Genomic DNA, 8906 nt, shown 5'->3' with positions numbered 1-8906 from the left:
GCAACAGGCGCCTGGTTCTACGACCAGAGGGTCAACCGCTTTGCCAACCGACTGGGCAGTGACATGGTGCGGCTGTCCCTGCGGCACAGGTCGGCAGGTAGGGGTGCCGCAGCAATGCCTTCTCCCATAGCCTGTCCCTCCGGGATGCTCCAGCTTTCCCTGGTGCACCTCTGCCCAGCGTGGAGTTGTCTGGGAGCAGCTCCTGCTCCAGGCAGTGGGCTTGGAGCAGTGGTCCTCGTGATGCCTCTCTTCTTCCAGCCGGCAAAAGAGAGACTGTGGGACAAACCCTCCTCCAGAAAGCCCAGCTTGGCGAGCCCAAAAGCTCCTCCGCAACCCAGCAGCCGAGCCCCCCGGCACCCCGGGAGGGGTACAGGTGAGGATCCCTGCCGTCGACCCTGCTTTGGGTGCCGGCCCTTGCCTGCTGCAGGGATGGGAGAGACGCTGCCGCCCAGCTCGGATCGTTGGTGGTACAGAAGCTCTCTCTCAGACCAGCCTCCTCGCCAAACAGGACGTACCTGTGGTTTTGTTTGTCTGCAGTTTGTTTCTGGATGCCTCAGACCCTCGGGATGGTAAAAGCGACACAGAGTCCATGGAAAACATGAGCCTGGATGGCTACAGACCTAGTCCTGGTGGCGTGGGGGGCAGGTGAGGGGCTCCCTGGGTGGTTTGTCCTTGGCAAGGCTGGCCTGGCAGAGGATGAGGACCTTCATCTCAAGTGCGCTTTTCTCAGTCTAGTGTGGGGGAGCTGGCTCCCCTGGCTGGGCTGAAACCTGTCCCTAGGCAGGCAGGTCCTCTGCTCCCCATGCTGGGGTGCTCCAGGGAGCTTGCGTGGCTCTGGGGAGCTTGTGGGGAGACGGCGCTTCCCGGCCAGCGCTTGCTCTCCCAGTGGTGCTCTTGGCCTGGGACAGACCTTTCTGTGTCCTCCGCAGGAGTAACTCCCTGGAGAGAGCCGCCCCTCTCAGAGATGGAAAACAGGTTGCTGCACCAGCAGGACCTGCTGCCTCCAGCCTGACCCTCCCTCTTCACTCCAAAAACGTGTTCTCCGACGGACGGGTGCGTGCTGCTGCTCCGGCGCGTGCTGCTGCTCCGGCATGCTCAGCCCTGTCCTGGGGCGCAGGGCTGGGAGCCCCATGGGGTGCCCAGCCCTGCCCTGCTCTGAAGGGACCTTTCCTCCCCAGGATGCTGCTGTGGGGAGCCGCAGCAATGCCTTGGTGGACGAGCATGAAACAATATTCAAGAAGAATCCCCGACGGGTGGTGAGGCCTGCAGGTGAGAGCTGCACAGGTGCAGGGGGGTTTGGGTGCCGACATGGCAGGGGGTGGGCGGCCGCTTCTCCCTGGGCCGCGGCGGGCTTTCGGTGCAGATGGGAGAGGCCCCTTGCTTGAGAGAGCAGCAGGGCTGTGCTAGTCCTGCACTATGCCGCTGCCTCCTGCCTCACCATCTCTCGTGCAGACTACACCAAGTCGGTGATTGACCTGCGCCCGGGGGACTTCATGGGGGAAGGCGGCTCTTTGGGGGACAGGAGCAAGTCGGTCCCTGGCCTCAACACGGAGCTGGTGAGACCCTTGGCATGCCAGGTGGAGGAGCTGGCTGGCTGGCCGGCCATGCCCTGCTGCTCCCCACGCAGGCGGCTTGTCTCTCTCCTTGCAGGAGGAGGAGGAGGAGGACATTGATAACCTGGTGGAGATCCATCGGCAGAGGGTGGCCCGGGGCAGCATGCGCAGTGGCACCTCCTCGGTGAGTCCCCATGGCACGGCTGTGCTCTGCTCCGCAGGAAGAAATGATGGAGAAGGGCAACGTCGGCTGGTTGGGTGGGAGGGAGGCAGGGAGGGCAGCTCCTGGGGCGCAGGGGCAAGAGCTTGGGGTGTGGGGGCTTACTCCCCTTGACGGGAATTGAAACGCAGAGACCCAGCTCTCTTCCAGGGAGCCTGCGTGCGGGTGAGAGGCACTCGGCGGCCATCCCCAGCCACGAAGGGGTGAGAGAGGGGCTGTGCGGAGGAGGCGTTGGGAGTAGCCTTGCTGAGGATGAAGAGGGATCCACCAAGTGATGCTGCCCCGGCTCAGCCCTGCCATGTCTTTCAGAGCACGCTGGGGAGCATGGTCAGCATTTACAGTGAGGCCGGTGACTTCGGCAACGTTGTGGTCACTGGGGGAATCTCCTTCTCCCTGAGCTACGAGCAGAAGATGCAGACCTTGTTCATTCACGTGAAGGAGTGTCGCCAGCTGGCCTACGGGGACGAGAGCAAGAAGCGCTCCAACCCGTGAGAGCCGGGGGGGGCGATGGCTGGTGGCACCGCTGGTGGTGCTCAGCTGGGTTGTGGGGTGCCCACCAGAGATGGGAGCTGTAAGGGGGGGGCGGGGCTTGGCGAGGCAGGAGGTCTGGGGTTGTCCTGGGGGGCTAGGGGGGAGATGGGGATTAGTTGTGGGGAGACCCTGGTGAAATGCTGCCTGCTCCTCCCTTCAGGTACGTGAAGACCTACCTCCTGCCCGACAAATCCCGGCAAGGGAAACGCAAGACGACCATCAAACGCAACACCATCAACCCCCTGTACAACGAGCTGCTGAAGGTGAGTGGGGATGGGCTGGCGAGCAGCCTGCTCCCCGCTGCAGGGCCAGGCAGGCACTTGGCCCTGGGGATGCTGCCGGAACAAACCAGGGGACGGATGGGCTCCAAACCTTGAGGCGAGGACTCTGCAGAGGACCCATGTCCAGACGCTGCACCCTGAAAGTGGGAAAAACCCACTCCCAGGCTGGGTCACTGCTCTGATGTGGCTGCGGTGTCAAGCCCCGGGTGCCATGGTGGGGTGGAGGCACAGCTGCAGATGTGAATGTGTGTCCTGGCTCCTGTGGCATCCGCCAGAGCCAGGGGCCTTCTGCTTACCCCCGGACATTGCTTTCCTGTGAAAGAAGGCTCCTGGGCCATTGCAGGCAGGTTACAGTGGTGGGAGGGCAGGCAGCACGGCTGCAGAGGCAGAGATAAGGCAGTTCTGGGCCCCAGGGCAGAAGCACTTGGCGCTGCCCTTCACAGTCCCTGCTGTGGCCACCACGGGGTGGTGGGAAGGGCTGGCTCCATCCCCGAGCCTGGCAGCACACCACTGAGGCCAGGCGCTCTCCGGACAGGAAGGAAGTGGGAACTGTGGTTGGGTTTCCCGGCTCCCACAGCCCCGGGTTTGCTGAGGTCTCGTGCTCTGACCGCCTGAGGCTCGGTGGGCTGGCAGAGCTTTGCTTGTGGTGGGATGGGGTGGGGTGGCCGGATGCCATGAGTCCTGGTCCTGGCTCTGCATGGGCTCTGAGGACCACTTGCCTGGAGAACACGGGCTTCTGCACCACTACCCCAGGACTTTGAGGTTTCAGCAGGCTTGGAAAGGAAGACGGTCTCCTGCGTGCATCCATTGCTCCTCAAATCTGTCTCCTCTCCTGCTTGAGAGCTGTGGCTGATGGTGTATGCCAAGCCTGTCCCCTGCCTGGCGCTGTCCGCTCACCAGTGGTTTTCCTGTCTCTCTTCCTAGTACGAGATTAACAAGTCCCTCCTGCTTGCAAGGACGCTGCAGTTCTCGGTCTGGCACCACGATCGCTTTGGCCGAAACACGTTCCTGGGGGAAGTGGAGGTCCCGCTGGACGTCTGGAACTTCGAGAGCCACCTGGAAGAGTTTCTGCCCCTGCACGGCAAGGTGTTGGCACTGCCACCCCAGCCCTGCTGCCCGCAGCAGCCTCCCTTGCCTGGCCCTGTCCCGGGGGGTGGCCCTCAGTGGGCAGAGGGGCGCAGAGACCTCGGCCAAGAGCTGCCAAAAGGCTTCCCCAAAATCAAATCTTGGAGAATTGAAGACCCCAGAGCAGATAGCAGTAGTAGTAAAAAAGGGCAGATGATCTGCCTTAAGCCTAGCTTCCCTCCTGCTCCTCAGTGTATCCCCTATGGGACGCAGTGGAATGTCTCTGCCCCATCAGGTATTTTCATTCTGCTTGCTTGATTGCTCCAAGAGTGCAGCTCTTCCCAGTGCCCTGCCCCGGCCAGGAGGAACTGGAGCCAACTTCAGGGAAACAAATGGGGGAAGTTGGCCGGGACATCCTGCTGCGGGCTGCAGACCCGTGCAGTGAGGGCCTTTGTGCAGCTCGATGGCAACAGCAGATGCTGCTACTGGACTTAAAACTCTGGTTCTCTTGACTAGCTTGTATTGTGGGCTCAGCCTTTGGCATTGCTGTGGCTCAAGCAGCTTGCGGAAACCCCTAAATAGTGTTTCCTAAGGGAGCTGGTTGAGCCAAAGTAGGATCCCAAAGGAGCTGGTCCGAGTCTGAGCTGGTGATGCTGGGGAGGGCCTGCAGGCATTTGTCCTGGCTAAACCACCTCTAGGAGAAGCCAAGCTCTTTGGCCTGGCATGGGGAAGTGCTGCATGCAGACCAGGCCGTCGCCATGTCCGCTTTGGCCTCTCTAGCAGTGTTTGATAAGCCTTGCCTCTTTGCAGATTGGGGCGGATGCTGCTGGTCTCCACCAGTACAAGGGGGAGCTGGTCGTCTCCATGAAGTACATCCCGTCTTCCAAGCACCCTGGGGCTGGGAACGGCAGGAAGGGTGAGTGCTGGAGCTCCAGGATCTCTGTGTAGCCTGCGGGACCTGCTTGTGGCCACGTGAGCTGGGTCTGGGTGGGTTTCCTGGGTGATGCCACTGCAGCCTTCTCCTCTGCAACACCTGCAAGGCTGCTCTGGGTCAGGGCAGACCTGGCTGTCCTCAGGCTGTCTAAGTGGTCCCAGTGCTTTCCTGGGGCTGGACTAGGCTGGACCATTGGGCCCCGCATGGAGCAATTGTCTGCCTTCGCCTCAGCAGGCAGGGCCAGGAAGGGAGGAGGCAGGAGGAGATACCAGCTGGGGGTCTGTACCTGCCTCTGCAATGAAGGCTGTTCAGCAGGACCTTCCCAGAAGTTAGTGGTGGTGGAAATTAAGGTTGATTAATTCTTGCTGTGCTGGGTTTTTCCCAGGCAAAATGGGGGAAGGCGGTGAGCTCCAGGTCTGGATCAAAGAAGCCAAGAACCTCACGGCTGCCAAATCCGGGGGGACCTCAGACAGCTTTGTCAAGGGGTGAGTGTGGGTCCTGCGTGGGGGGGCAATAAAAGCACTGTCCTCCCTGGCCGCATCCCAGAGCCGCCTTGGGGAGGGACGGGTCTCTCTGCTAGCTACCCCACGCTGCCTGTGTTGGTACCCTGAAAGTCACTGTCTGCCTGTCTCTGCCTGGAGAAGAGATGCTCCCGGTAGCAAATGCTCTCCTGGGTTTTGGCCAGCTAAGAGGCCGCAGTGGGAGGCTGCATGCAGGGCAGGGCTCCATCTGCCGTCAAATTGTCTTCCCAGAGGTCACCAAGCCACTGGGCAGCGTGGCTGGGGGCGAGCAGGCTGCGGTCCTTGCCCTTTCCCCTCCTTAGACCACCTGCAGTCTGCCAAGGGGCTTTTCAGGAGTTGGGGCAGAGACCCAGCCCCTTGCAGACCATCGTGGCTCTTCTTGGGCCATGTCAGGGAAGGTGGGCTCCAGACCAGGTTCTGGGGTGTTGAGGTGCCCCAGCCCCTGGGGCAGAAGGCAGTTGCACACGTGCTGCTAACCCAAGTGGCTGCTTCCCCCAGCTACCTCTTGCCACACAAAAACAAAGCCTCCAAGAGGAAGACGCCTGTGGTGAAGAAGACCCTGAACCCTCATTACAACCACACCTTTGTCTACAACGGCGTCAACCCTGAGGACCTGCAGCACATCTGCCTGGAGCTGACGGTCTGGGACCGGGAGCCACTGTCCAGCAACGACTTCCTCGGGGGTGTCCGTCTGGGGGTGGGCAACGGTGAGGAGCCCTGGGGTCCCATCAAACTCTGGGACAAGCAGCCTTGCTTGGGGCTGCCTCGCTGCGGGCAGGAGGCTGCTCCGGCAGTGACTTCTGCCCACATCCATCCTTTCTCCCAGGCATGAGCAACGGGCAGGCTGTGGACTGGATGGACTCCACGGGTGAGGAGCTGAACCTGTGGCAGAAGATGCGCCAGTACCCAGGCTCGTGGGCGGAGGGGACGCTCCAGCTCCGCTCCACCATGGCCAAGCTGAGGCCATAGGCTGTGGCACCGGCGCCGGGACTCAGCCGAGGGCTGGTACCGCTGCTCGAGAGCTGCACTCACAGCATGGCCTGGCAGGGCTGCCCAAACATAGTTATGTTTTTTTGCTTATACTTTAATAAACATGGCCTTCTCTAAACAGGCTTGGGCAGAAAGTCTTCTTGGCCTCGCTTCATTTAAAGGGTTTTCCTTTTGTCTTAGGCTTTGCACCAAATTTCAGGCTGAACTGGAGTCCTTGTGGACCCTCCCTCCTTCCCTCCCAGGCAAAATGCTTTGAAATGTGGTTGTTTTTTTTCTTCTTTCCATTCTTCTTCTTCCCACCCCCTCTGTTTCACAGTCTGCTCCCTCCTTGTCTTCCCCACCATCCTCTGGCATGCCGGCTCCAGGATGGGGGCATCCGTGCACAGCCCAGCCCCAGCCCTGGCTGCGGGGCTGAGATTGGAGCCGTGTGGGGTCAGCTTGGAGGGGGGGCTGGTGGTAGTGGCCCCCAGGAAGGATTTGTTTCCTGGGCCTCTCTGTGACACACCTTCTGCCAGCACTGACTTTTATACAAATGTATTTATTTTGAGTTAATAGTCTACTGCCAAAACAGTTCCCAGGAAGGGTTGCCCCGTGGCTGGTGGAAGGGGAAACGAGGGGTAGGGTGGGGATGGCGAGTCCTCGGGGTGGGCTGCGCGCTGGCTGGCTGCTACTGGCTTTGCTGAGCATGGGGCTGTTTGCTTTCACTAAAGGCTTTCTGGCAGCTCTGGCAGGACCCTGGCAGCAGTGCCTGCCCGGCAGGGCTGACCCCAGGTGGGGAGGGAGTGGGTTCAGGTTGTGCACGGGGTGAGGACAGCTGCGGGGAGGGTGGAGCTGCTGCATTAGAGGCTGGCGCCCCGCCTGCACTGCCTGCCCTGTCCACTCTGCTCTGGCAGTCCAGTGTCTAGCTCCCCGTCTCCCCCCTGTCCTGGGGTTTGAGCAGAGGCACTCCCGTGTCTCCTGCCATGGTCCTGGCCGGGCTGAGCCATCCCGCCCTGCAGCCGGAGACTGCTCCTGGCTGGTAGGCAGCGGGGACACTGCCGGCACATGGCCCCCGTCCCCATTCCTGCTTGCCTCTCTGAGCCAGTGCAGCCGGAGAGGGGCTCCCCTTCCCCTGGAGGTCCTCAGCACCCTGGTCCTCCTCTACGGTTGGGCGACTAGAAAAGCAGAAAGGAAGGTGTCCATCCCCTGAGGCCAGCAGCAGCGGAGGAGGGGGGTCTCCTCGGCACTGCCTCACTCGCAGGGGTCTCCACTCTGCGCCCGCCGCGCTGCCTCCCGCTCGCTCAGGAGGTAGGTGTCGATGAAGACGAAGAGCTCGTCGGGGCTGATGGGGGAGATGTAGCGCTCACGGTCGGCGCCCGCCTTGTCCAGCAGCACGCCGTTGAAGTGGGAGCGGGTGAGGTGCAGGAACTGCCTGGGGATGCAGGGGGGAGCCGCTGGTCAGGGCTGGGGGGGCTGTGGGTTGGGGCTGAGCATGCCCGTCCTATGCAACCATGCTCAGATCCTCCTGGGGTGGTGGCTCCCATCTCTTCCTCGGGGCTGTGAGTCCTGGGAGGGTCTGGGGATGCTGTACTGGGACTCACCGGGGTGTCCCCATATTGCACAAGCCCCTTCGGTGCAGCAGGAGGGGGCTGTCTACAAACCCAGCTGCAACCTCATGCTTTGCCATCCCTGGAGGTGTCCCTGTCCCCGCTCCCCTCCCGCAGGCGGCTGGCTGTGCAGGACAGCCCCCCATCCCCTACCTGAGCTCTTCGATGATGCCAAGGGACAGCTGGTGCTCCCGGATGCGTCCCACCTCGTGCGGGGGCTGCCCCACCAGCTCGATGGTGGTGACGTGACGGAGGTCCAGCCCGCAGGCGGCTTGCTGTGGAAACGGGGGGTGGTGAAAGGGTGCTGGGGGGGCATATGGAAAGGGGGGTGGCGGGAGGGTCTCCTCACCTGCAGCATGGAGATCTGCATCTTGTAGTAGCGGTTAGAGGGGTCCGGGGCAGAGATGACGAGGAGGCGGCGTTTCTCGTGGAACTGATCCAGCAGGCTGGCAGCCGAGTTCACGGCTGTGTTGATCTGCATGGCTGGGGCGAGAGGCGAGCGCGTGGGGGGATGCCATTTTGCACCCCATCACCCCTTCCCCACCCCTTCGCCCTGCCAGGCAGCATCTCCCCTGAGAACCAGGCATCGCTGTGGGCAGGTCCTCCCCTGCCCCGTGCCACTTACGTGCGCAGAGGGGCTGGGAGCCCGTCCACTGCTGGGTGGACTGGCAGACCCGCAGGGAAGTGCCCTGGCGCTCGTAGCCCCCGTCGCACAGGTACTCGCAGGTGGCACCGTAGTTGTTGCCGTCGGAGGTGCAGGAGAGGTAGCCGTTTTGCGGAGGCTTCAGGACAGGGCAGCGCCTCACTGTGAAGAGGGAGGCTGGGTGAGGGCTGGGGGTGATGGGGTATGGCCCCGGCCATGGGGTGTGGAGTCCAGAGCCGAAGGGAGGCAGCCAGCAGCCCCAGGGGAGCCCACTTCACCTTGGACACGGATGCTGAACTTGCAGCTGGCTCGGTTGTATGCCTGGTCGTGGGCAGTGTAGCGGATCACATGCTCTCCTTCGGGGAATTCGGAGCCGGGCTCTGGACCCCGCAGCATCACCCTGGACCCAGCAGACAGGTTTCTCCATCAGGGCCCTGGGAGGGGGCACCCAGCGTGGCCCCCAGCCCTTGCCGGTGGTGCCGCAGCGCCTCTGCCCTCACCTCTTGATGACGCCGTCAGCAGAGTCCTTCACGCGGGGGGGGTCCCAGTAGACGGTGGCGGTCAGCTTGCCTGGCTCGGCTA

The 8906-nt window shown here is 62.3% G+C and overlaps 2 protein-coding genes across 3 annotated transcripts in view; one reads left to right on the top strand and one right to left on the bottom strand.

Annotated features, from left to right (window-relative positions):
* Nucleotides 1–6214, top strand: part of SYTL4 (synaptotagmin like 4) — a 13411-nt gene extending 7197 nt beyond the window's left edge. Inside the window, exons 1-14 of one of the 2 annotated variants that reach the window (XM_009282124.1) lie at nucleotides 13–97; nucleotides 259–373; nucleotides 538–645; nucleotides 930–1053; nucleotides 1179–1269; nucleotides 1453–1556; nucleotides 1651–1737; nucleotides 2083–2261; nucleotides 2465–2567; nucleotides 3510–3671; nucleotides 4461–4566; nucleotides 4970–5069; nucleotides 5604–5812; nucleotides 5932–6214. In XM_009282124.1, coding sequence (XP_009280399.1) covers nucleotides 64–97; nucleotides 259–373; nucleotides 538–645; nucleotides 930–1053; nucleotides 1179–1269; nucleotides 1453–1556; nucleotides 1651–1737; nucleotides 2083–2261; nucleotides 2465–2567; nucleotides 3510–3671; nucleotides 4461–4566; nucleotides 4970–5069; nucleotides 5604–5812; nucleotides 5932–6074 — 1665 coding nt within the window. In that variant the 5' untranslated portion in view covers nucleotides 13–63 and the 3' untranslated portion in view covers nucleotides 6075–6214. Of the gene's footprint in view, nucleotides 1–12; nucleotides 98–258; nucleotides 374–537; nucleotides 646–929; nucleotides 1054–1178; nucleotides 1270–1452; nucleotides 1557–1650; nucleotides 1738–2082; nucleotides 2262–2464; nucleotides 2568–3509; nucleotides 3672–4460; nucleotides 4567–4969; nucleotides 5070–5603; nucleotides 5813–5931 lie in introns of those variants that run through there. The other variant, XM_019472811.1, reaches the window with a different exon arrangement.
* A 1111-nt stretch (nucleotides 6215–7325) lies between these two features.
* SRPX2 (sushi repeat containing protein, X-linked 2) overlaps nucleotides 7326–8906 on the bottom strand; it is a 4674-nt gene continuing 3093 nt past the window's right edge. Inside the window, exons 5-10 of the mRNA XM_009282138.1 lie at nucleotides 8825–8906; nucleotides 8603–8724; nucleotides 8307–8486; nucleotides 8031–8164; nucleotides 7835–7956; nucleotides 7326–7506 (exon numbers count right to left, since the gene is read on the bottom strand). The exon at nucleotides 8825–8906 is cut by the window's right edge and continues 66 nt beyond it. Of these exons, the coding sequence (XP_009280413.1) occupies nucleotides 7326–7506; nucleotides 7835–7956; nucleotides 8031–8164; nucleotides 8307–8486; nucleotides 8603–8724; nucleotides 8825–8906 (821 nt within the window). The remainder of the gene's footprint in view (nucleotides 7507–7834; nucleotides 7957–8030; nucleotides 8165–8306; nucleotides 8487–8602; nucleotides 8725–8824) is intronic.

Source organism: Aptenodytes forsteri, unplaced genomic scaffold, assembly GCF_000699145.1.
Source record: "Aptenodytes forsteri isolate BGI_AS27 unplaced genomic scaffold, ASM69914v1 Scaffold117, whole genome shotgun sequence".
NCBI classification, from domain to species: domain Eukaryota; kingdom Metazoa; phylum Chordata; class Aves; order Sphenisciformes; family Spheniscidae; genus Aptenodytes; species Aptenodytes forsteri.
The sequence above is the reverse complement of the archived record's forward strand: the minus strand, read 5'-3'. Positions and strand labels throughout refer to the sequence as shown.